At 62.3% G+C, this 23,749-nt stretch overlaps 3 protein-coding genes across 5 annotated transcripts; 2 read left to right on the top strand and 1 right to left on the bottom strand.

The window, feature by feature from the left end:
- Nucleotides 1–3,852: 3,852 nt before the first annotated feature.
- POLR2H (RNA polymerase II subunit H) lies at nt 3,853–6,112 on the top strand. 2 transcript variants are annotated; one of them, XM_008493369.2, is made up of 5 exons: nt 3,868–4,019; nt 4,440–4,523; nt 5,178–5,271; nt 5,419–5,502; nt 5,601–6,112. In XM_008493369.2, the coding sequence occupies exons 1-5, from the start codon at nt 3,947–3,949 to the stop codon at nt 5,716–5,718; spliced, it is 453 nt and encodes a 150-aa protein (XP_008491591.1). In that variant the 5' UTR covers nt 3,868–3,946; the 3' UTR covers nt 5,719–6,112. The 2 variants fall into 2 exon arrangements, with proteins under 2 accessions (XP_008491594.1, XP_008491591.1); XM_008493372.2 differs by lacking the exons at nt 5,178–5,271; nt 5,419–5,502 and having other exon boundaries at nt 3,853–4,019; nt 5,601–5,698.
- A 341-nt stretch (nt 6,113–6,453) lies between these two features.
- Nucleotides 6,454–8,565, bottom strand: THPO (thrombopoietin). The gene is made up of 5 exons (XM_008493434.2): nt 8,392–8,565; nt 7,473–7,600; nt 7,298–7,384; nt 6,938–7,102; nt 6,454–6,836 (listed from the first exon to the last, which is right to left on the bottom strand). Exons 1-5 carry the CDS (start codon nt 8,429–8,431, stop codon nt 6,657–6,659), a joined length of 600 nt encoding a protein of 199 aa, XP_008491656.2. The 5' UTR covers nt 8,432–8,565; the 3' UTR covers nt 6,454–6,656.
- Nucleotides 8,566–15,222: 6,657 nt separating this feature from the next.
- CHRD (chordin) lies at nt 15,223–22,833 on the top strand. 2 transcript variants are annotated; one of them, XM_030456172.1, is made up of 23 exons: nt 15,223–15,364; nt 15,702–15,805; nt 16,306–16,432; nt 16,855–17,001; nt 17,081–17,198; nt 18,052–18,148; nt 18,235–18,376; nt 18,451–18,591; nt 18,918–19,000; nt 19,086–19,233; nt 19,330–19,436; nt 19,521–19,637; nt 19,724–19,880; nt 19,963–20,204; nt 20,303–20,416; nt 20,652–20,864; nt 20,948–21,041; nt 21,172–21,228; nt 21,326–21,429; nt 21,596–21,698; nt 21,797–21,951; nt 22,117–22,210; nt 22,364–22,833. In XM_030456172.1, the coding sequence occupies exons 1-23, from the start codon at nt 15,241–15,243 to the stop codon at nt 22,429–22,431; spliced, it is 2,856 nt and encodes a 951-aa protein (XP_030312032.1). In that variant the 5' UTR covers nt 15,223–15,240; the 3' UTR covers nt 22,432–22,833. The 2 variants fall into 2 exon arrangements, with proteins under 2 accessions (XP_030312032.1, XP_030312031.1); XM_030456171.1 differs by having other exon boundaries at nt 20,300–20,416.
- Nucleotides 22,834–23,749: the final 916 nt, after the last annotated feature.

Here is a 23,749-nt window from a genome sequence, read left to right as displayed (position 1 = left end):
AGCCCCATCCTGGGCATGGGGACAGTGCCACCCTGCCCCTCGCGATGCCAACAGGCAGGTGCCCGCAGGTGGCTCCCACTCTGCCAGCCTCACCCTGCCCGTGTTTGCTCCGATAACGACAGCGGCGTTTCGGCCCCTTTGTGCCTGCAGATAACAGGAACTGCTGCTGCCTCTGAAGCACCGGCCCGGGCACCACTGCCACCCTGCACCCCAAAGCGGGCAGGGGTGCAAGGCAGGGGCAGGCAGGGATGCGGGGAGGTACAGGTAGGGTTGCAAGCACTGGGTACTGGTGCTGAGTACAGGCAGGTTTCCCAGTTCCTCTGCTCCTGTCATTGCCATATTGCAGCCCAGGAGCCTGTCCCCAGCAACCACTCACCGGGGCAATGCCCAAAATCACATTCCCCATCCCTGTCCCAGCTAAGGCAGCCGGAGGCAGCTCACAAATGGCTGTTGTTGGGCCCCCAAAAGCTGCCCCGCCGGATGGAGGGCTGGCTGCCTTTCAAAGGCGGATATTGTGTTGGGTAATTTATCGGCGGGAGATAAGAGCCAAGCAGCAAACGAGGCAGGGGGGCTGCACCCCTCTCCAGGGAGCCAGGCACTGAAGGCACTAGAGGTTGCCAGGATTTGCCAAACTGGGGGTGTGGGCACTGCCATGGCAGTGAAGGGAAGGGGGGACTCCCCAGTGGGTCCCATTTTGTGCTGGGACGTTTTGGTGTTGCCCCAAGGTGAGGGTAGAGCTGGTGTCACTCTGCTCTGCCTGGGGGACACTGGGTGGGTTCTGCTTCCCCCAGTTATGCCTGTCCTGGTCACCCTAATGCAGAAAGGCCCCAGGGGCCATAGCATGACCTGAGCAAGTGGAGCCTGGGGCCAGTGCTTAAGGGGTTCTTCACCTCCAGATATTAGTGTTCTGGGTGCTCCTCTCACAGCCCAGCATGGAGGGGGACAGTGGGCATGGGGGAGCCCCAGCATGGGGGAGGGCAAGGGCTGATGCCATGGGCACAGGGACAGTGCCTGGCACCAGATCTGGGTAGGGTTTGTTTAATCCCAGATAAAGAAGCGACACCAGGCACCTGGCTGGCAAATGGGCACTGCAGTGCTGACCCCCCCCCCCAGCACCCCAGGACCATCTGCTCACCCCTGGCAGCATGGGGCTGGCATTAGCAGGGCACACGTGTACCTCTGGCCACCTTCACTCCAGCGGCACAGCACAGCAGGGCATGGCATAAGGTCAGCAAGGCTGCAAGCACACAGGCAGAGCCAGGGCAGATGGGAATGTGGTGCAGGGAAAAATGGGGTGCCCTGCCTTGTGCCAATTCTAGCTGGATTTACACCAGGACCAGCCCCCCACCTCTGACCCATCCTACCCCGCAGGCTGCCTGGGTAGAGGGCCAAGGAGGGGGCTTGGCACCTCAGCCATGCTGCACAGCCAGGCCTGGGGGCTCAGGGTCATGCCAGCCTCCTGCTGCAACCTTGGCCCCATGCCATCTGGGGGGGCACAGGAAAACCTGCCCTCCCGCCCTCTGCCAGCTGCCCCATGGGTGGCTGTGTGCCCGGGACCCCTACTCAGGGCCATGCCTGGGGTCGAGGCTCAGCTGTGCCCCAGTCCCACAAGGGCAGGGAGGCAGACGGTGCTGCCGGCTGGCAGGGGCCACGGACAGCAGCACCCCCGGGGTGCTGTCTCACCAGCTGGTGAGCACAGCCCCCCTGCCTGCTGGCCTGCACTGAATGTGCCAAGTCTCAGCAGGGGCAGGCAGGGCCAGGTGGGTGGGTTAAGTCCGGAGTGAAGCATTTGTGTCACCCTGCAGTGGCCCCGAGAGTGCCCGAGCAGGGGGCACAACCATGCCAGAGCCTCCCAGCCTGAATTGCATCAGGGTCCCAGCACGGTGGGGCCTGGCATCCAAAAAACCAAAAACCCTGTGCCCCATGCCACCCTGCCCCAACCAGCTGGCCCCTGTCTGGTGGGTCACATCCCTCCAGCACTGCACTCTGGGGATGTTGGAGGGGGCAACTGCTCAGATTGGCCAGGGATTGGGGGTCCCCGTCCAGCACACGAGGGGGGTGCTCTGCCATGCTTGGTGTGTTGCTGCCACCCCCTGGCAATGTGCACAGCCCCGAGTGCCCCCACACAGGAGTGCTTGAGCCCTGCGCCCCCAAATGCGGGTGGGGGCACCCTGGTGTGGAACATGCTGGAGGGGAGCTTGTGTGTGTGGGTCACACCCCACACCTTGCACCTGGTCACGGCCCCACGCTCAAAGCGTGTGATTTGCCCCCACCACCTGGTGGTCAGAGCAGGGATGGGGGTGATTAGAATGAGCTGAGGTTACATCCCAGTGCCTTAAGTCTGTCCCCGCTGGGTGCCACCGCCGCTGGGTGGCCTCGCTGTGAACTGCTTTCATTCTCCCCCCTCCCATCCCGACGAGCCACCAGCCCCTATGAGAGGGGTCATAGCTGGGTGGGTCTTGGTACCACAGCCATGTTGTGACCGGCATCCCAGCACGGATGCTAAGGGCACCTTGGCTCCAAGCACCTCCCTAAGCCACGTCCTGGAGGTGGCTGGCTCCAGGAAAGAGTTTTGGGCCATGTCCCCACACATCCACTTCTCTGCAGGCACTCCATGGCCTCATGGTCCCAAGCAGGCTGCTGGCATGCATCCTGCACACAGAATCATGCCACCCGTCTTCTCGGGTCACCAGGACACCCTTCCCTGTTCCAGCTCCCCAAAACAGGGCGCAGGGTCCCTGCTACCACCTTGCACTCAAGCGAGGTAAAAATCAGTTCCAGTGAGCTGGCAGTGGCGTTTGGGGACCGAAGGGGGGAGGGTAGGGCTGAACTCTTGACCCCACACCGGCTTTCCCCAACCAGATGCCAGGAGTGTGAACACCCCACGGCACCCCGACGTGTCAGACACCCCTAGCTCTGCTAGACCCCCCCTCTCCCCTCACGGTTCATCAACAGACCATGGGTGACGACTGTCACCCCTCCCCCCACCCTGAGGGGGTTGGAGGGGGAAGGAGACAGCAGGCCACATCGCCCACCGCTGAGTCTGCGCACAGCTCATGACACTGATGCCCAGCACCCAAGGGGTGGTGGAAGCCTCTCTACCCCACACCTCGAGGAGTGCGACGGGGCTGTGAGGTCCCCGTGGAAGCTCGGCTCCGCCCATGCAGGGCGGCTCCAAGCCGGACCCGCCCGTGGACGTGGGGGACTCGGCAACTACTGAGGGGCCATCCGCGGCCTCGCAGCTCCCTCTGCCGGCACCCGGCAGGACCCTCGACGTACCCGCTCCCTAGAAGGGGTCCAAAAGCACCAGGCCTGTTCGGTAACAGGCTCTGCGGGACCCTCGGGGCCAGACTACAGTAGCGCGGCCACGCCAGCGGCTCTGGCACCTCCCCAACTGCGATGCACCCCACTGCTCCCCCCTCACCACAATGCACCCTCACTTCTGCGCCCCCCCCCCCCTCATTGCAGCGCAGCCCCTGCAATGGATCACACTGCTGTGCACCCTCCCTGCAATAGCCCCCATTGCAGTGGCCCCCATTTCAATGCCCTCCCCCCATTTCCACACCACTCACTCACTACTATGCACCCTCCCATTGCAACGCCCCCAATTGCAGTGCCCCCACTGCAATGCTCCCCATTACAACACCCCCCCCTCTGTTGCAATGCGTCCTTCTGCAGGACACCCCCATTGCAAAGCCTCCGCCCCCTGCAGTGCCCCGAGTCCCGGCGCTGCAGCTCGGGGAGGAGCGGAGGGAGAGCGGACGGGCGGGCACTAGGGCCGCGCGGACACCCGCTGCCGGCAGTGCGCAGGCGCAGGAATACACCGTGAAGCTACTTCCGCCCTGCGGAGGAACGGCCTGGCGGGGGTGAGGTGACGTTGTCGGAGGGCGCCAGGCGGGAGTGCAGAGCGGGACGCAGACCATCAGCAGCCGCCGGCACCGCCGCCATGGCCGGGATCCTCTTCGAGGACATTTTCGACGTAAAGGACATCGACCCCGAGGGCAAGAAGTTCGACCGCGGTGAGTGGGTGCCTGCGCTGCCTCCCCGCCCGCCCCAGACCCGCAGGGCCCAGCGGGGTCCTGTGCGACCCCCACTCCGCCGCAGCCCGGCCTGCTCCCCCCGCCGGTCCCTGCTTCTCCTTAGACCTTCCCGCCGGTGGTGGTCCCTGTGCCCCGTTCCCTCGCCTTCCTCTGGCACCGACCTCTTCCATCTGCTTCCCCAGCCCGGCCCCTCAAAGCCCCCGCGGCCCCCGGGTACGCTCTGTTCCTCGCCCCACCGTGTTCCCTTTCCCTGGCTGTGCACTGATCCCCGAAGCCTCTGCGCTCCTCCAGTCCCATGTAGCTCGAATGCTAACTCGGACAAGGACGTCCTGTCCCTGAGACCATGTGCCTATCCAGCCTCATTTCTGACCTTGTCCCTGACTCTGCTGCTCTCCCCAGTGTCCCGCCTGCACTGTGAGAGTGAATCCTTCAAGATGGACCTTATTCTGGACGTGAACATCCAGATCTACCCGGTGGACCTCGGTAAGCCATCCAGCTGCTAGTCCAGAGCACATTAGGATGCAGTGAGGTTAGAGGCACTTGCTCAGAGGAGGGACACTGAATTTTCTGTGAGGAAAGAATGAGCCATCTCAGATGTCCAGGGGGCCTGTGCTGTCTCCAGGTCATGGGAAGTGCTGGCTGTTCCCAGTGTGCTGGGGCTGACCTAGATTTAGGCTCACCTCACCATATCTGTTTGGGCTCATCTCCAACTCCTTCCCCTGAGATATTGTGTAGTGAAACTGCCTCCACTGGTGGCAACCAAGCTTGAATTGAGACCTTCTGAAATAAATATGCGAACCAGGAGGAAAAGAGACTCTTGCCCTTGGTGAACAGAGCCGGAACTGGTTCTGCAGGGTCTTCTGTACCTGCCCAGGTTCCAGCTATGCCCTTTCAGACTGCCCTTGCTGTAGCCCATGAAAACACCAGCAGTGATGTCCTGGTTGCTCTGGTCTGCTCTGTTGTGGTGAGCAGGGAGATGGAGGATCCAGTGACATCTATGTCTTGTTTCCTGCAATCCTGTTGGAGGACTAAAGGCAGGGACAAGGCTTTGCCTAACCCCCCCAGGGTGATCCTTGGCTGCTGCCGCTCCAGCTGTCCCTGCTGCTGCTTTCTCACCCTTCCTCTGCCCTCTCCTAGGGGACAAATTCCGCCTGGTCATCGCCAGCACCTTGTATGAAGATGGCACCCTGGACGATGGCGAGTATAACCCCACAGACGACAGGCCCTCCAGGTATGGGGGCCTGGCAGGACCCGGGCAGGAGTGGGTGAGGGAGAAGGTGAAGCTCCGAGGAGCTGCCAGGTGTCTTCTCCCAGGGGAGGCTCATCTGTAGGGACACCTGGGTTTGGCTGTCCCCTGAACACCACCACCCCACCACAGGGCAGACCAGTTTGAGTACGTGATGTACGGCAAGGTGTACCGGATCGAGGGGGACGAGACCTCCACGGAGGCAGCCACGCGCCTGTGAGTGCTGCCTGATGGTGGGGTGGGGAGCACTGGGACCCCTACCCACCTCTGTGGTGGGATTCCCCTCTCTCACCTCTCCTCTCCTCCCTCCCCAGCTCTGCCTACGTGTCCTACGGGGGGCTGCTCATGCGGCTGCAGGGAGACGCAAACAACCTGCACGGGTTTGAAGTGGACTCTCGGGTTTACCTGCTGATGAAGAAGCTGGCCTTCTAGGAGACCTCCTGCCTCCCTGGGCTGCCCCAGAGATGTTCTGTTGGCGAGCAGACAGCCTTGTGACCCCAAATCCTGCCCCAGCAGCCTTACTGCTTTGCCCCACCGCAGCTGGGGAAGAAGGGGCAGTCTCTGTTTTTACCCTGGCCTCTTCTGGCTTTTGCTGGGATCTACAGCTGCTTCTGGCATTGGAGGGAGGTGCCTGGTGGCCCAATGGAGACCATGCTGGGCATCTCCTCCCAGCTCTTCCTTCAAAAGTACATGCAGACCTGGCACTGCACTGGAACAGCTGGACTGAAACAGCTGCCAGTCTGCCTCAGGGCTGGACACCACTGCCTGAGCTCACCTGTGGCTGACCGGGGTCCTCTTTGATTAAACTGGGATGTTGTTTTCTAGGTCTGGTCTGCTGGCTGAGGGATGAGGCTGGCAAGGAGCTGGTGTGCCTGTGGGGGGCCAAAGGGGACTCGGACCACTTTCTCAAACCTGCTTTGGGCTCTTTCCTGCCCTGCCAGGCAGGCTGGGGAGAGGCAAGGTGGATGCAGGGGGGTGAGGCTCAGAGGACCCAGTGCCTGAGGGTCTGCTCTGCCCTGCACAGCTGGCAGCAGCCGCAGGAGGGAGCTGGGCGCTGGGGAGAGACCCTGAGGAGCTGCCTCTTCTGTCTCCCTGCCAGCGTCACAGCAGGAGGGGAAGAGGAGGAGACAAACAGCCCTTTAGAAAAATAGCTCTTTAATTGTAAAGCATTCACAGTAGAGGTGCCTGTGCCCCCGGGTACAAGTGTTCTGCTGCTCTCTGCCTCCCTGGTCCATGCAGTCTCAGAAGTCTCAAGGAATAGGAGCAGACCCTTTCCCTGGCACCTCCCTGGGCACCCAGAGCCCAGCTCTGTGTCTGGCAGGATCACTCTGCCCAGGATGGGGGGGTGATGAACACAGTGCACAGCCTCACTAGGCTCCACACTGAGGGTCTCTGCCACCCCCCTGGCCTGGCTTGCACAAGTCCTTGGCCAGGTCGTGCAAGAAGAAGCGCAGCTTGCCCTGCACCAGCTGACGGTAGGTGAGGAAGATGCTGGTGACCTGGATCTGCTCTGTGGAGCGTGGGGAGCAGCCCGGCTGCCAGGGTCCTACCTGAGGGGCAAGAGAAGGACAGGAGGGTGACAAAAGCTGTTGTACCCAGCACAGCTGGCACCTGTGCAGAGGTGGGCTGGATGGCATGGGGGAGCTCTCACCTCCCAGCTGAAGGTCTGCAGGAGCAGGAGGAAGAAGTTGGCATGTTGGTAGAGCTGGTTCAGCTGTCTGGCCCCACACTCTTGGGTTACTTGGCCCTGGGCCCCCACCACGGCACCCACCAGTAGTGCCAGGTCACAGAGTATCTCCTGCTGCTTGGTCTCATGCTGGGGGAGCAGGCAGTGAGTGGGCTGGACCCTCATTTATTCCTCTGCCCACCCTAGGTCTAGATGGGGTCCTCTACCCCCCTCTACCACCCAATATGCCCACAGGCACCTTGTTCTGCATTTCTGGTGCCTGTGGCAATCTGGGGGTGCCTTCATCCCTGGGGGTGCCAACACCATCCTTCCAGCCCCTCTCACCGATTTGGATTTCCACTGCTGGAGGCTGAAGTCCACCAAGGGCAGCACCATGGGGCAGCTGAGTGTTGGCAGTGCCTGGCACTGGCCCTAGAGGGGTAAGAAGATGCTGAGGTGAGATACCAGGAGCTGTGCTCCTCCCTGGCCTTGGGTTTTTTTGGGGGGGCCATGTACTCACTGCTCTCTTCTCCATCTCCTTGGCTTCCCCGATGTACTTCTGGATGAGTCTGCTGTCACAGACCAGCCTCGTTGGGCTGGCACGGCCCTCTTCCAGGTGCAGGAAGAAGGATGTGAGGAGGAGCAGCCCTGAGGAAGGTGAGGTGACTTTGGGCACCATGCTGCCCTCCCCAGGAAGCTTCAGGTCAGGGCAATGCCTGCAGGGGAAGCCCCTCTTCCCAGGCAGCTGGTGGCCTTGGTGCCCCCTTGGTTGGAGGTGCAGGGAGGCTGAGGAGGGCCCTGATGCCCTTGGGTCAGTCAGTGTAGGGGCTTGGTGGTCTTTTGGAGAGCCGGGGTGTCTGTGCTGGTGGTATGTGCTAAGGGGCTGCACAACGGCCTCTGGGGCAGGTTTTTGGGCTGGACTCCAGGCTGAGCTGCAGGCAGGGAGCAGAGACACGCTCCCTGCACAGAGCAGGGCCAGCCCTCCTGATCTGTGCCAGGAGCAGCTCCGGCTGACACGTGCTCTTTGGGAAATCCCTGGCTGCAGCATCCTGAAGCTTTGCGTCTGCTCCAGCCCAGGACTCTCCTGCCAGCATGCTGCTGCCCCGGGCACCTCTCAGCCGGACAGCTGCTGTGCCCAGTGTCTGCCCATCCTGGTGACAGGCACCTCTTCTCTAAAGATGTCCTCCTGCCTTGGCACTATTCCTGCCCCCAGAAGTCCTCAGCACTGCCCATTTCGTGAGGCTGGGCCGGTAGAGATGCTTGGCTACCTTTGCGTGCTGGTAGTGGCTGGGTTCAGCCAAATCAGAGCCACCACCTGTGGGGCTCATCTCCTGGGGTGCCCATATGGGGGACGCTCTGGCTGCGTGGGCACAGCCCCTGCTGCCCAGGCAATGCCCCATCCCCCTCACCCCCATCCCCCCTCTTAGCCACGCACTCACTGTTCAGCTCCATGTTCAGCTGGGGGCTTCGGCCCTGCATCTTCCACCCCGGGGCCAGCGGCTGCTCCCCGCCTCCCGTCCCCCTTCCATGGGGGATGGTGGTGTTGTGGGCTCCCTGCGAGCCACCCAGCCGGGACAGGGGGCCAGGGACCGGGATGGCCCCCGGGTCGGCCCAGCGCGGCTCTCTGGCTCCGGCCCGGCTGCCCAGCCGAGGCAGCGCGATTTCCTGTTGTGTCGCCGCTGACCTTCGAGCAAAATCGCAGCAGGGCCCCGGGCCCGGGGGACGGCTTCCTGCCTCCGGCCGCTTCCTCCCTTGGCTCGGGGCGCGGGAAGGGCGTCCCCGGGAGCCCTCTGGGCTGCGCACCTGCCTGCTGGCCTGAGTGCTCGGCTGCTGGGACCTCTGTGGTCAACGCCTCTGCTGTGCCCCGCAAGAGGGTAAAGGTGACCCTGGTACCTACAGAAGAGATGGAATTGGTGACTACGCATTGGCTGGCCTGAGGATCATCAACCCTGATGGTGTCCAGCTCCTGTCTGAAACAGCCAGGTATGAAGACCACCAAAAATCCTCACCTGGACATGGATGTCAAACACTGGTGACCCTCACCCAGAGTGGGCTCTAACACCAATAACCCTTGCCCAGATGGACACCTTTCCCTTGACCTTCACCCAAAGACATGTCAGAGAGATAGGGATCTTTGGTGGAGCTGTAGTGCACGGGGAGCCCTGGAGCTGGGGAGGGTAATAGAGCACATGCCTGGCTGGAATGTGCCTCACAAGGCTGTTTCACCAAGGATATTGGTTGAAGAGGGGTGGGTGAAGGACCTTGGGAAGGAGAGACTCTGGGAAGGCAAGCCCCTCACACCCCTTTGGGCAGGAGCAGGTGTGTGTCCACACAGTACATGTGTGTGCGTGGCATGGATGTACACCCCCCCCCAAACACACATGCACCACAGACCTACATGTGCACACACATGCTTCCAGCATCACATGTTGGGGCACAGGTTCAGATAACCCTCCTGTGTGTTTCCCTTTGGGGAATCCTCCCAGCCTACATCCTCTCGCTCCCTGCAGGTCTCCCTGCAGCCCGCATGCTTCCTCCTCACACCCCTGCCCTCACGCTCCCACCCCTGTCCCTGTGGCCGGCAGTTCCCGGCAGCGCCTGGCCGGGTGACAACAGGCAGAGTAAACACCTCAGCCTTGCTCCGCCTGCCCCGCGTCCTGCTCGGCCCCCAGCAGCCCACCTTGCAAGTCTCAGGATGCCCAGACGGGGTCCGGTGTACACCGTGGCTCTGAGGGTGAGGCTAGTAGCCCAGCTGGTGGTGGCCAGAGCCTCCAGCACAGAGGTCAAACACCACTGGCCTTCCCCCTCATGGCCGTGTCCTGTCTCTGCGGACGTGACAAGTTGCAAACGTGTCCCGCCAGCACCTTCAGCCCCTCTGCCAGCACTGGCCCCGCTCCCGTAGCCGCTGCGCCTGGGTCCCCATTCCTCCCTGGGTGCATAACCCTTCATGATGCCACGCAGGGGGAGCTGCCATGGTCTGGCCTCCCTGCTTTGCTCCCACAATTGCCCAAATGAACCCATCGGGGGAAGCTGGAGGGCAGCTGTGTCCCCATAAGAGCCCCTTCACCCCAAAATGCTCCTTTCTAGCTGTGCCAGAAGCTGGCAGGCAGTGGTGGCCCCTGCCCTGGTATTCCCCTGGAAAGGGCAATGCCAGAGTCTGCTGCCCATGCCAGGCAGGCAGAGGGGGTTGTGTGTGGGGAGCACCTCCTGCTGCTGGCCTGCTGTGATCCCTATAGCTCAAAGCCAGGGATGCTGCAGCACTGGATCGGGGCTCAGGGACCCCAGAGGGACATGATGGCTGTGGCTTAGATCGGCAGCGCACTGGCGTGGCATGGGGCAGGAAGCCAGGTGGAGGCCATGGGGCTCTGCAGCTGGCTGGGTCCTGGTGCCAAGTTTCCCACCTCTGCTTACAGGGTGCAAAGTGCCGGGAATCCCACTGCAGGGGGGCAGCCGTTTGCACCCACTTCGCCGAGGTGCCAAGGGCAGCTGGAGGTGCTAGGCAGCAGGGGGGCCCAGGGGGGTGACCATGGATGGGGTGGCACAGCTGCTGTCTCCGCAGGCCACCCAGATGTGTACGGTGGTCACCCTCACGATGTTGGCACAGGATAGGAGGGGGTCATAGGAAGCAAACCTGGGATTCCAGGGATGGGGTGAGGGTTCTCAGCCCCCTTTGAAGCCCCCATAAAAGGGTCCGGCATAAAGGGAGGAGAAAGTCAAAGGAACAAAGAGAGCAGCTAATCCTGGCTTGAGCAAACAGCCTCGTTTGCTCAGAGCCCAGCTGGCCCTGGGGCCAGGGGAAAGGAGCACAGCAGGGCTCTGGGGGTGCCAGGCAGTGGGGGACCCTGTACCCAAGCTGGCCCCCCTCCCCGATGCTGGACAGCATCTAGGACCTGTATGTCCCCTGTCCCCTCTGGACATTTTTTTAGATTTGCAAATTTCCAGTATACATCCTGCTCCCCAAATCCTGAAACTCCTGCTCCCCCCATCCTCCACAATGCTCCCTGGCAGCCTGTTAGGGAAAGCACCATGTAGCTGCTGGGCAAAGGGCACCTTGGCCAGGGTGGCATAGCTAGGGGTGAAGCCTGACAGGGTTTTCTCCACGTTTCCCCATTCCTGGCAGACTACATACTGCCTGGCATCCTTTTCGCAAGCTACTGGTGCTGCCTGGAGGATGTCCACAGGCAAATCCTCCAGATGGTGTCTTGTGCCAGGGGCCCTGCCAGTATCCAGAATGAATGCACCGTACTCCCTTTCCACATATTGTTCCTCTGCCCAGCTCACCACCTTGCTTGTGGGCAGGGTGGTTGCTGAGAAGGCACCTTGCCCCTTTTCCTTCAACCCATAGGGCGGCGAAGGGGTTAATGCCAGGCTGCTGAACCGCAGGTGGGCGCAAGAATGAAATTCCTTCTCGCTGTCCTGCGAAGTCTGGGCACAAATATTTGCCTGCATGTCCGGTGGGGAGGGGGGAGACCACCATCGCTCTGGGAGCTTGCTAATCCCCATGCCAAACACAGCTCCCCTGTGCCCTGCACGCCTCCCGCCTTCCTCCCTCTGGGATCACCCCACAAGGCCTTTGAGGAGGGGACATTTGGGACCAGGAGGATACCAGCACCTTTGGGTTCTCCTGTAAGCAGAGTTTTATGGAGCTGACAGAGCACTGGAAGTCGTCATGGTCCCCCTGAGGCATGTCTGGGATCCGCTTAGCCTGGCAGATGAGGCTGATCTGGGGTCTCCATCCGTTCCCCAAGCTGTGCCCACCACAGCAGGCTGGGATGATGGCCCAGCCCAGCCATCCCCATCATGCCAGCAACATGCTCTCCGTAATAAACTCCATGTGTTTTCAGACAGAAAACAGCCATTCCCTCCCTATTGCTCTCCCCCCACCCCCCGGCCCCCATACAAGGCTGTAACCCCCTCACTGTACCTGCCACCCCCAAAATCCCCTCCACCTCCAGGCCCCCCAGCCTTCGTCTGGGGCAGCCCAGCCCTCTAAGCCGCCTACCAGTTGTGCAAATATTGCCGGAATGGCTGTAATCCCCATGTCCAATGTGAATTATGAGATATTTCCACCCATTACGACAGCCCCCCCCCACCCCGCCGCGTGTGTGCAAGGCCGGGGGGATTAGTCACGGGGAAAGCCTCGGTCGGCACAAAGCTTTGGGGAGGCCGACAGCTCTCTGTATCCCACTCCGGGGAGGGTTAGTTGAGGGGGGGGTCTTTTTGGAGAGAGGAGGGTGCCTGCATGGGGGAAGAAGGGGGGTTTTGGGGTGCCTGGGAGGTGGTGGGAAGTGGGGGCTGGGACATGTGATTTTTTTATTCCTCAACCCCACCCCCAGAGAGCAGAGGCTCCTTCCTGCCACCCGGAGCCCAGCTCATGTTCAAAGCCTCGAGCAGGCAGCGGATAATGCGGCTGTCAGACAATGGGGTAGCTGCGTGGGGCAGGAGTGCTGCCCAGGGCCCATTGCAACGCCCCATGACAGGCACCACCTGGCCCCAGCACCACGGCCCACCAAGACCCTAGCCACCGCGCCCATGGCGCCCCAGCAGTGCTGTGGACCCTTCTGGAGGGAGTTACTGGAGTGTCCCACCTGCGCTGTGCTGTGACAGCACCCCATGGGGCCACCACCTTGAGACCCCTGGGACAAGAAGGGTGCCTGCTCCGGGTGGAGGTGCTGGAGGGGTGTGGGTGTCAGGCAGGGTGGCCAGGGCTGCCAAGGACCATCCAGCTCCATCCCTGTGCAGCTCCAGCTGCCCACAGCCGGTGGCCCCACTGGGGCTGTGCCGGCGCCAGGCCTGGCTCTGGAGTGCCTCAGAGCCGCCATTGTGCCGGGTGCTGCCAGCACACATGTGCCAAGTGCTGGGAAGCAGCTGGTGGGACTAGGACCCTTTCCCAGCACCAGCTCTTGCCGACACCACCCCCTCCCCACCAGCACAGGGACCCTAAGGCTCTGGCAGTCTGCCCTCTCCCCCTTGCCTAGGGCCATCCCTTGGTATTTCCAGGTGCAGCCAGGGCTGTGGATGAGAGATGCCAAAGCAGTGCAGGGGCATCTGTTTCACTGCCCGTTGCCCCCACTGCAGTGGCAATGCCCCCTCCCCAGGCAGGGATGCCCAGCACCCCCCAACCCTGCCAGCATATAACCCCAGTGCCAGCCTGGTAGGAAGCCCTTGCATCCCCCCTTTCCCTCATGGTGCCACTTCGTGCAGTTTCGCCCATACTGAGGGGCATAAACATGCAGATTCCCCACCTCTCCTTCCTTTCCCTGGGAAGGAGAAAGAGCTTCCCCTGCTGCTTCCCCCCGTCCTGCAGCTGAGCCAGGAGACTGTGACGAGCTCTGGATGAGTGGAGCCAGCACTGGATTCCTGGAACCAGTGGAGCAGCCAGGAGCCATCTCGTCTCCTCCTCACTTGCATCCAGCTGTCCCCAGGGGGTTGCTGCTGTGCAGGACACAGGGGACGAGTCAGTGTCACCATCAGGGACAGCAGGAGGGACACGGGTGTGGGGGTGCCACGCTGCCAGGCACAGTACCCACATGCAGAAAGTGCTTGCAAGCAGCAGGGCATTGTGCATGGCCATGCCTGGGAGATGCCCGGGGGATGCCCATTGCCCTGGCACTGTCCCAGCCCTGGTGATGTCAGCGGGTGATTCCACCGGGAAAAGTCCAGCTGCTCCTCGTGCCAGCTCCTGCCACCGGGCAGGTCCCCTGCATGGCCAAACCCCTGCATCCCGCTGCCCTCCCTGGGAGAGCTGCCCACTGCATAGGGACATGTGCCAAAACCAGGGCAGGGAAGGCAACAGGGTGGCTGCAGGCAAGCTGGGGACAGGCAACCACAGCCGGGCTGGCATCGGGAGCACAGACGGGGGGGCTGCAGCCCCTCCAGCCCCTTGCCGGGCCGCAAGGAGGCCCAGGAGGAGCCTTCTGGGGAGGCCGGGGCCTGTTGTGCTCCAGCTGTGCCGTGTTTCCCTGACTACACTGCGCAGCTGGCCGGCTGTTTGCACCGCCCGGAGTTGATTTTGGCAGCCCCGTGCTTCCCCCTCCTCCCTTCCCCACCCGCCTTCCCCTTCCCGGGAGCCCGCCCGCCACGCACCCACCACCCCTTCCTGCCATCCTCAGGAGGCAAAGCAGGGACACGGGTGACATAACCCCCCCCCCCCTTTCCCGCTGGGTGTGCCTCAGTTTCCCCAACTGAATGATGCTCTCCCCAGGCTTCCCCATGGTGTCTGCCCATTGCCCACCGCCACCACCCTCAACAGCCCAGGCACATGCAAGTGAAGAGCTTGAAGAACTGGTGCTTGGTGTTCTCTCTCAACCTCCTCCACAGCTGCCCTCTACTCAGGCAAGGGAACCCAGGCATCTGGGCTCCTGTCCCCCCACAGGCTCTGCTGCCATTGGACAGGAGTCTGAAGTCCAGCTCTGGAGCCTTCCTCTGCCCAGGATGGACAGCAGACAGAGGGATTTGGGGATGTCAAGAGCACAAGCTGCGGGGTCCATGTGACTTTGCGGGGTTCAATGTGAACTGGGAGAGGAAGGGGCGTGTGTGCCAGGAGAGAGTATATGCATTGAGTTGGGGGAGAAGGGAGGTGTTTAAATGGAGGTGCCCCACAAATGCCTTATTCTTGGTGAGGTATGTGGATGGGGGGCTCTCGGAGGGGCTTATGTCCTTGAAGGGCATGTGAATGGGGGCATACCCAGGATGTTCAGTGCCCAACAACACTGCAAGCTCTGTGGAAGGGTTGTGGTGGTGTCTGCAGTATCATAAGTCCCGGTGGGTGTTGTGTGGACTGGGGGAGGGGTGGGGGTGTCCCCAAGATACCCAGCCTCTGGGGGTGCCCTGAGGGAGGGTGTGTGGATGAAAGCATCCTCCAGGTACCCTGGGGATGGCATGTTGGTGAGGATGCTCCACAGCCGGGGGTATCCTATGCTCAGGGAAAGGAGGCAATGGATAGGGGTCCCCCCAGAACACCCCAAGTCTGTGAGTACCCCGTGCCCAGCAGGGAGCTGCGTGCCCCGGGGTGCCACAGTTCGTTCCGTTCCCTGCGGGAGCAGCGGGACCCGGGCCCGAGGGGTGTCGGAGCGCGGCGGGGGCTCTTCCCCCCCGGCCGGCCGCTGCCTGCGCCTCATTAGCGGGGCCTTTGTTTGCACAGGGCTCGCAGCTCCTGCTTGCCCATGCCGCCGCCTATAAAGCGGAGCCGGGGCCGACGGCCGGGCAGAGGCGGCGGCAGCGCCCGGCAGCGCCCGGCCCCCCCCTCCCCGCCCCCGGCCGCCTGCCTGCCCCGGCCGGCCGGCACCATGCGCGCCGCCCTGCTCCTGCTCCTCGCCCTACTCCGGCTCCTGCCCGGCCGCGCCGCCCGCCCCAAGCTCGCCCTGCCCATCCGACCGGACACGGACCCGCCGCCCCCCGGGGGGACGGCAGGTAGGAGCTCTCCCCTCCATTCCCTATTCCCCCTCTCCGGACACCCCCCGTCCTATACAACCCTTTCCGTGCATCCTACTCTGTACACCCTCCTCTCTGTCACCCGCACCCCCGTCCCTGCACCGCATGCCTGAATCCCTCCCTCCCGTTTTCTTGCACCCCGCATGCAGCTCCGGGCCCTCCGGCTGGCCGGGACCAGCACCGGGAGAAGCACCGGGAGCGGCCGCCGTGCCCAGCGGGCGGCGGGGCGGTGCCGGCCGCTGTCCGGGGCTGCGGCAGGGGGGTGTCCGCGGCCCGGAGGTGACCGGGGGCGGGTGTGGTGGGGGTGTCTCTGCAGGCTGCGCCTTCGGGGGACACTTCTATGCCCTGGAGGAGACGTGGCACCCGGACCTGGGGGAGCCTTTTGGGGTCATGCGCTGTGTTATCTGCCACTGCGAGCCGGTGAGTGCCCCGGGATCCCCCTTCGCCCGGGAGATCCCCCGGGATGCGGCCCTGCTCGGGAGGGGGCTGCCAGAAGGGGAGATCGACCCCTTCATTCAGTACATCCTCCCGCCCTATAGGGAAGGGGAGCGGGGATTCCTCCAGGCAGCCGGACACCTGGGTGCTGTGCCCGTCCCCACTCCACCCTCACCCCCTTCGCCACTGTTGTGGCGAGGAGAAAGGGAATTTAAAGGATCAGGCTTCATTCCTCCTCCTCGGGAATGGCCCCCAGCCCCCTCCTTCTTTCCGAGCAGACCCCTAGACCGGGGCTGGAGGGGCTGCATGCAGCTGGGTTAGGGGCCGTGGGGAGGGGGCCAGGGGGCCAGGCTTGGCTGCCGTACAGGCAGCTGGAGCTGGACAAGGTGTCTCGGGACTCCAGATGGGCCGGGCTGGGGGGAGCTGGACTGTGTCGAGGGGGAGGCACACCTTGGCACAGCTCTCCCGGGTTTTCCCCACCGCAGCAGAGGAACCGCCGAGGGAAGCCGGCAGGGAAAGTGAACTGCAAGAACATGAAGCAAGACTGCCCCGTGCCCGCCTGTTCCCGCGCCACCCTGCTGCCCGGGCACTGCTGCCCCACCTGCCCCAAAGGTGAGGCTGGGGCGTGCACCCCTGAGGGGAGCCCTCCTGCACCCCCAGAGTGCTCTGTGGGCATGGGAAAGGGAGAACAATGCACATCCCCCCAAAAAAGTTCTCTTCAGTTTGTTACGGTGGTTTCCAGTGACCTCGGGGTCCCTCCAAGGTTCTGGGCAGGGTGAAGCCCAGTTGGGCACAGCTGCCCCTGACCAATCCTGGAAGGGATACAGAGGCTGTACACAGAGATAAGCACCCTGTCAGTCCATCTTCCTGTTTCATATGTGCCCCCAGCACTCCAGCAGAGAACCCCATGGTGATTTGCAGGGCACATTTTGGTCTGCCTCAGGAGGGGGAATTTATTATTGCCCAAGACCCCCAAGCTCTTGAGCGCAAGGAGCTTGGTAGGTGATCTACCCTCTGTGTCCATCCCATGCCAGCCTTGCCAGGCCTTTCAGAGAAGAGTCCTGCCCATCCCTTCGACACTTTTGAGTACTTTCAAGACAAGGAGGATGACCTGGACAAGCCCTACAATGACCGCTCCTACCTCAGCTCTGAGGGGCTGGCCCGTGACGATGCCCGCACAGGTGAGTCGTCTGCTCAGGTGGGCAACAGCAGCCCCGGGTTCCTCCCTGTGCCCCCCAATCATTGATATCCCCTCCCCAGAATTTGTGGCCTTGCTGACAAGTGGCCCAGAGCCATGGCACCCCACTTCCAGTGCAGTGGCCAAGGCTCGCTTCACCCTGCTGCGTTCCTACCTGCTCTTCTCCATCAGCTATGAGCGGTGAGTCCTGTCCTCTGCCCAGGCTGGTACAGTCGAAAAGGGAGGAATGCAACACTCCTTGTGCCTCAGTTTCCCTTCCAACATCCCTCTGCGGTGCCACAGCCTTGCGTTAGCAGGGCAAGAGATTTGGGGAGGGGGCCTGATGTGCTGAGGGTCCAAACCAGGTGAGCAGCCAGAATTTCAGCACACCCATGGTGCAGGGCCGGCCTCACCCCTTCGCCTCCAGGTCTGAAGCGGGAACAAACAGGAGCTGCTCCAGAACTCAGTGGAGGCCGAGGCACTGTGCCACCCCATGGGCTGTGCCAGCAGGCACTGCTGCTGGGATCCCCCATCCTCGCTGTACTCTCCCTGGATCTTCACTGACAGCGGAGCCTCTCCACCCCCTCCCTCCTTCCCGCTCCAGTTTCTTCTGCTCTTCCTCACATCCAGGCCCCTTTGCATAGTAAAGTGGTGACTAATTTCCAGCTCCAACCGGGGGAGCCTAACAGAGCCGAAAATGCTCCTAATTTACAGCTGGTCCTGAACACCCAGCTCCCTCCTCAGACCCCTTCCAGGGTCTTGCCCTGCTGCTGTTGCTTGTTGGGACCCCCTTCCTTCATGGTGCCAGCGTGGCACCGTTCTGGGACAGGGAAGCCCACCTGGCACCCAGTGGGACAGTGGTGGGATGGTGGGCACACTTGGCATCCCAGTGGGAATATCTGCTTTCTCTTGGCCACCCCAGATCACCTGGTGACCCTATATGCCTTCCCTGCTGCACCCCTGTGCCCAGCACTGAGCCAGGGTGGTGCCAGGGGAGCAGGGTGGGGGGAGCTGGGTGAAGAAGGATCTTTGCTCAGCTCCTGGGCACCTGCAGGCTGGGGCGGCCGAGCCGAGTACGTTTTAGTGACCCTGAGGGCAACGTGCTGTTTGAACACCCCGTGCAGAAGAACGCGGCCCCTGAAGATGGCATGGTGAGAGGGGCTGGGAGGGCAGGGAGGCATGGCACCCCTTCCTCCCACTGTCCCCAGGCCCTGCCCAGTCCTACCCTTGCCTGCAGCTCTGTGGGATGTGGAGGACAGTGTCCAAAGCCAATGTCCAGCTGCTACGTGGAGAGCAGCTCCGTGTGTCCCTCATCACCCGGGCACAGCCCTCCGGAGAGGTCCATGGGCACATCCTCAAGCACAGGGCACTCTTTGCAGGTAAGCCCAGTTCCTGCATGCCCCCCCGAGCTGGTGCTCACCAGAATGCCCTTCACACCTCTCTCCCTGCTCAGAGACATTTGGTGCCATCCTGACCTCATCAGACCCAACACACCTGGGCACTGGGGGCATGGCAATGCTGACACTGAGTGACACTGAGAACAACCTGCACTTCATCCTCATGGCCCGGGGCTTGCTGGAACCTGGCATCAGGGGTGAGGGTGGGCATGAGCAGCCCATGGGGCCTGGCACTGCCCAAGGGAGCTGGGGGGGTGTGGATCAGCATCTATGGGGTCAGGCTCAAAGCATGGGGGCATAAGGTGTGCATGGGGATTGTTGCGTGATTTGGGGTGGGGGGGGGGTGTACCTATAGGGGGTGTGGAGCTGGGGGGTTCTAGAGGGTGTGTGGGATGGGGGGGTCGGTGTGCAGAGCGTTTGGAGTGTGGTTGGTTTGGATGGGTTTGCAGACGGGGAGTGGTGGGGGTCATGGTGGTCGCAGACCCCCTGGTCCAGCAGGTCCAACCCCCTCTGCCATGGCCAGAATCCCCATGGGTCCCACTGCGAGTCCGCATCCTGCACCATGGCCAGACGCTACGGGAGATCCAGGCCAACATCACTGTGGAGGTAAAGCCACTCCACCCCATGGGTCCTGGCAGCTGCAGTGCCAGCCAGGGCTGAGCCATGATACCCCCTGCACTCCCCCTGGCAGGACCCTGACTTCGCAGAGGTGCTGAGTGAACTGTCTGCCCGTGAGCTGCAGTGGTTGGTGCAGGGGCAGCTCCGCATCGTGGCTGAGACAGTGGGCCAGCATGCACGCCAGCTGGCTGGCACCATCACCACCCGCCGCAGCTGTGACAGTGAGCATGGGGCCGGCCCCCTGGGGTGCATGGAGGGTGGCCATGCCCCCGCATGCCGATTTCACCCCTCCCTTTTTCTCTCTCCCTGGGCTGAAGCCATCCAAAGTGTGCTGTGTGGAGCGGACGCCTTGCTGCCGACCAAGACAGGGGCTGTGGGCTCAGCCAAGCTGGCACTGCATGAGAATGGCACCCTGGAGTACCAGGTAAGTGAGGGGCACCTTTCTTCATTCCAGGGGTCCCAGGGGCATCTTTCCCCCTGGTTCTGCCCCTCAGCACCCTGCCCTCAGGTGCAGGTGGTTGGCACTGCCAGTGAGGTGGTGGGCATCACACTGGAGACCAAACCCCGAAGGAAGAGCAAGAGGAACATCTTGTTTGATATGACTGCCAGCTACAAGGATGGGCTGGTGAGTGCTCAGTGATACTGTAGGGAGTCACAGAGGCGCTTGAGCAAATCCCCATCCTAACCCACATGGTCTTCCACCCACGGTAGGCTCAGGGTGTCTGGCAGAACCCCAGTGCCCGCGATGCCCACATGCTGCTGCAGAATGAGCTTTTCCTCAATGTGGCCACCAAGGACTGGGCGGAGGGCGAGTTGCGGGGACAGGTCATCTCCCTTCCCTACAGCGGGCTGCTTGCCCGCTACACAGGTACCCAGGGGTGATAATGGAGGCAGCGGGGCAGCCCCTCACCCACCTCCTGCTGCCTCCCATGGCCCCTGTCTGTGCACAGAGATGCCCGTGGTGCTGGCAGGGCAGCTGGTGTCCCCCCCGGTGAGCAGTGGGGCTGGGGGACATGCCTGGCTCTCACTGGATGAGCACTGTCACCTGCACTACGAGATCTCGGTGGCTGGGCTGGGCCACCCGGGTGATGGCACTGTCAGCGCCCATCTCCACGGAGTGGCTGAGCTGGGCGAGATGGGTGCCCGCCCCCACCAGCACAAGCGCTTGCTGAAAGGTTTCTACAGCACTGAGGTGAGATGGGCACCCAGTTGGGGCACCCCATGGCAGGGGCTGTGTGCCAGCCCTCATGCTCCATCCCCCCCACCATCACGATCCTCTTGTCCCAGCAGGCTCAGGGGGTGGTGAAGGACCTGGATGCCGACCTGCTGCAGCATCTGGCCCAGGGCACTGCTTTCCTGCAAGTCAGCACCAAAGCCCATCCTCATGGGGAGATGCGAGGACAGGTAGGTCCTAAGCTAGGCAGGGCACCCCTACCCATCCCCACCAATGCCTGGTGTCCCTAGCCAGGTGCCACTGACTGGAGCAGGGTGGAAAGGGCACAGGATGGAGGGTATGGTCCCAGCAGCCTAGCATGACTGATACTGTGGTGCTTCCTGCACCTGCCATGACAGTGTAGGACAGCTGGGCAGCGAGGTCCCCCAGATCTGACAAACTTCCTGCCCAATTGCCCCCTTCCAGGTGCACATTCCTAACCGGTGCCATGCAGGAGGGACACGCTTGGCTTCAGGGGAGTCCCTGGGGGAGGCTGAGCTCCCTGAGGGCACTAAGACCAGGGACCTGGAGCAGCTAAAGAACGACCCTAACTCCTGCTTTTTTGAGGGACAGCACCGGGCACATGGCACCCGCTGGGCACCTGAATATGACAAGAAGTGCTCCATCTGCAGCTGCCAGGTATGGTCTGGAGGGGGATGCTGGGGGGCAGCAGCCCTCAGCATGTGCCCCCCTGTAATGAACCCTGTATCTGCTGTCCCCAGAAGCGCACAGTGATCTGTGACCCCATCCTGTGCCAGCCCCTCAACTGTACCCACCAGGTGCACCCTGAGAACCTGTGCTGCCCCATCTGTGAAGGTACCCAAAGCGCTGGGGCAGGGGTCCTGGGTTTGGGGGAACAGGGAGGTTCCCTGTTGGAACAAGGTAGGAGCCTCTCTGAGCCTCTGGCACCGTGTGCAACCCCTCATGGCCTTCTTCTTCCTTGCAGAGAAGAAGATGGGGCAGGAGGAGCTGAAGCTGGAGCGAGCAAGGGACAGTAGTGAGGGTGAGTACCAGTGGGCTGAGGGGTCAGCTTTGCCCTCCCAGCACCCTTGCAGGACTGTGTGCTTCTCTCCCTCCTCTTCCTCCTCTTCCTCTCCCAGGCTGCTACTTCGATGGGGACAAGACATGGCGAGGCTCTGGCACCCGTTGGCATCCTGTTGTTCCCCCTTTTGGCCTCATCAAATGTGCTATTTGTACCTGCAAGGTGAGTGAACATCCCAGCCCCCCAACCTGGGCTGGTGACAGAGCTGCCCCAGCACCCGGTGTCCTCAGTTACTAGGCAATGAAGCGGGGGCTCAAACTGAGGGGAGGAGTGTGTGTCTTGTACCAACTGCCCTGTGCCCCCTGTGAGCCCCATGTACTCCCTGCAGGGCACCACAGGTGAAGTGCACTGTGAGAAGGTGCAGTGCCCACGGCTCACCTGTGCCAACCCCGTGCGTGCCAGCCCCTCCGACTGCTGCAAGCAGTGCCCAGGTACCTGCACCCACCTTCTGCCCTCCCCACATGGCCCCCAGGGTGCTATGGGATGCCCCTGCTGCAGGCAGGCAGCCTTCCAATGCCTTTTCCTGTAGCCCCAGAGAAGAGTGTCCCTGAGCTGGCTGACAGCATGCAGGCAGATGGGCCACGGGCGTGCCGCTTTGGTCGCCGCTGGTACCTCAACAATGAGAGCTGGCACCCCTCCGTGCCCCCCTTTGGAGAAATGAAGTGTATCCTGTGCTGGTGTGTGGTGAGTGTGCCGGGCCTTGGGTGGCACCAGGGGAACAAGAAGGGGCCCCAGTGCCTCAGGGTGGGGTGGGAGAGCAGCTTGGAATGGCACCCCAGTGACCCACCACCCCCTGAGTTCCTGCCAGCTACACACCCCCCGTGCTCAGCCCCACTTTCTGCTCCACAGTCGGGGGAGACACATTGCCAGCGCCAGGAGTGCCCGCCAGCCACCTGCTCCAGCCCTGCCAGGAGGGACAACCCCTGCTGCACCAAGTGCCATGGTGAGTGCCAGTGCTCCCTCATGGGCACCACTCCTCAAAACTTTTTGCAGGTGCCCACGCACTTCCCCAACCCCCTGCAGCCAACTTAAGTGCCCTTCTGGCACCTGCCATGTTCTGTCTCTCAGTCCTGTTTTCCCTCCACAACTCCTGCAGCCCCAGATGACCCTGTGGATGTGCGGGAGAAGGTCCAGAATGCCCAGACAGAGGCGTGGAGCCACTGAGCAGTGACCGCCGCTCACAGCGGGGCAAGTGTGCAGCGAGGCTGGGCAGCCAGGAGTGTGATCCTCACCACCCATTGCTTCCACACAGGGTGGGGGGCAAAGAGGAGCCCAGTGGGATGGACACAGCCAAGCACCCAGCCTGGACACCCCGTCTGGGCATGGCTGCAGTGCCAGAGCTGCCCTGCCCACTCGTGCCAGCTGGCAGAGCCAGGGCACCCGCTGCCCTCCCCCTCTGAGCCCCATTGGCCGACAGGCACAGCAGGCAGCATGCCCACCTTGTACATAGTGTAAAATCCCTCTGGCCCCCATCTCCCTGCACCCTTCCTGGCTTGGCCGGGCTAATCACATAATTTATGGTGCCCATGGACGGGGGTCCCACTGTATTTATTAAAACCAGAGATATTGTCGACCCAGCTCTCCACCTCTTCCTGGTAGCAGAAGGTGAAGGCTGTGCCCCTGCATCCCACACTGGTCTCCCGTGGGATTTGCGGGCCCTGGGTTTATTGGATTTGAGTTGTATGTGCTGGGGTGAGGGGTACTTGAGGGGAAGTGCCAGGCTGGAGACATTCCTAGTGGGCTGTAGGGTGGTGCTTGTAGGATGGCACTGGTCAGGCCCATAGCAGACTCCCATTCCCATCATAGCTGGGGCTGTGATGCCAGCTCTGCCTTTGTCCAGATGACCCCACAGGGGCATCTGCCCACAGAATCCACAGCAAGACAAGTGCCACATAGTCACCCATACCAGGGCGGCCCATGGTGTGTGCTCTGGGCCGCACTCCCCCAGTCACCCCAGTATGGTTGCAAGGGACTAAAGTCTCATGGGACCCAGGGAAGCCCCAGTGCTGCTACCTGCCCTTCAGTCCCCAGTGTGGGGTACTGAGTTGCCTCTGTAGACATTGCTGCACTCTGCTGGGATGACTGGGGTAGCACCAGAGCTATACTGGGCTATACTGGAACAGTGCCAGAGCTATAAGGAAAGTAACATTGGGTTCTACTGGGACAGCAGTGAGATACACTGGCACACCAACGCTGTAGTGGGACAGTATTCACCTATACTGGGGCACCACCAGAGCTGACATTGGACTAGACTGGGGCAGTGACAGAGTAACAGAAGGGTATTACTGGATCATAGGAGACTGGCACACAGCCCTGGGTGCTAGGCTGGGTGTTCTGCCCTCTGCGTGCTCGTGGCCAGGTGGGTGACTGTGCCAGCAGGGTGGCAGCACCCGCAGTGGCTTTGCAGCACAGTGGTGGCCCACAGCCGGGCACACTGGCAGCAGCAGGCTGAGAGTGTGTCCTGGCATGGGATTGCTCCTCC

This window comes from Calypte anna, chromosome 9, assembly GCF_003957555.1.
Source record: "Calypte anna isolate BGI_N300 chromosome 9, bCalAnn1_v1.p, whole genome shotgun sequence".
In the NCBI taxonomy this organism is placed as follows: domain Eukaryota; kingdom Metazoa; phylum Chordata; class Aves; order Apodiformes; family Trochilidae; genus Calypte; species Calypte anna.
Note: the sequence above shows the minus strand (reverse complement) of the source record. Positions and strands in the feature narration are given on the sequence as shown.

Bases quoted from the DNA above. Each gene is read 5' to 3' on its own strand.
- POLR2H (XM_008493369.2), top strand. From the start codon at position 3,947: ATGGCCGGGATCCTCTTCGAGGACATTTTCGACGTAAAGGACATCGAC. The intron at 4,020-4,439 runs GTGAGTGGGTGC...TGCTCTCCCCAG, and splicing joins GGGCAAGAAGTTCGACCGCG to TGTCCCGCCTGCACTGTGAG. The intron at 5,503-5,600 runs GTGAGTGCTGCC...CTCCCTCCCCAG, and splicing joins ACGGAGGCAGCCACGCGCCT to CTCTGCCTACGTGTCCTACG.
- THPO (XM_008493434.2), bottom strand. From the start codon at position 8,431: ATGCAGGGCCGAAGCCCCCAGCTGAACATGGAGCTGAACA. The intron at 7,601-8,391 runs GTGAGTGCGTGG...CACCTTCCTCAG, and splicing joins GCTGAACATGGAGCTGAACA to GGCTGCTCCTCCTCACATCC. The intron at 6,837-6,937 runs GTGAGAGCTCCC...CTTGCCCCTCAG, and splicing joins TGCAGACCTTCAGCTGGGAG to GTAGGACCCTGGCAGCCGGG.
- CHRD (XM_030456171.1), top strand. From the start codon at position 15,241: ATGCGCGCCGCCCTGCTCCTGCTCCTCGCCCTACTCCGGCTCCTGCCC. The intron at 21,042-21,171 runs GTACCCAAAGCG...TCTTCCTTGCAG, and splicing joins GTGCTGCCCCATCTGTGAAG to AGAAGAAGATGGGGCAGGAG. The intron at 21,229-21,325 runs GTGAGTACCAGT...TTCCTCTCCCAG, and splicing joins AGCAAGGGACAGTAGTGAGG to GCTGCTACTTCGATGGGGAC.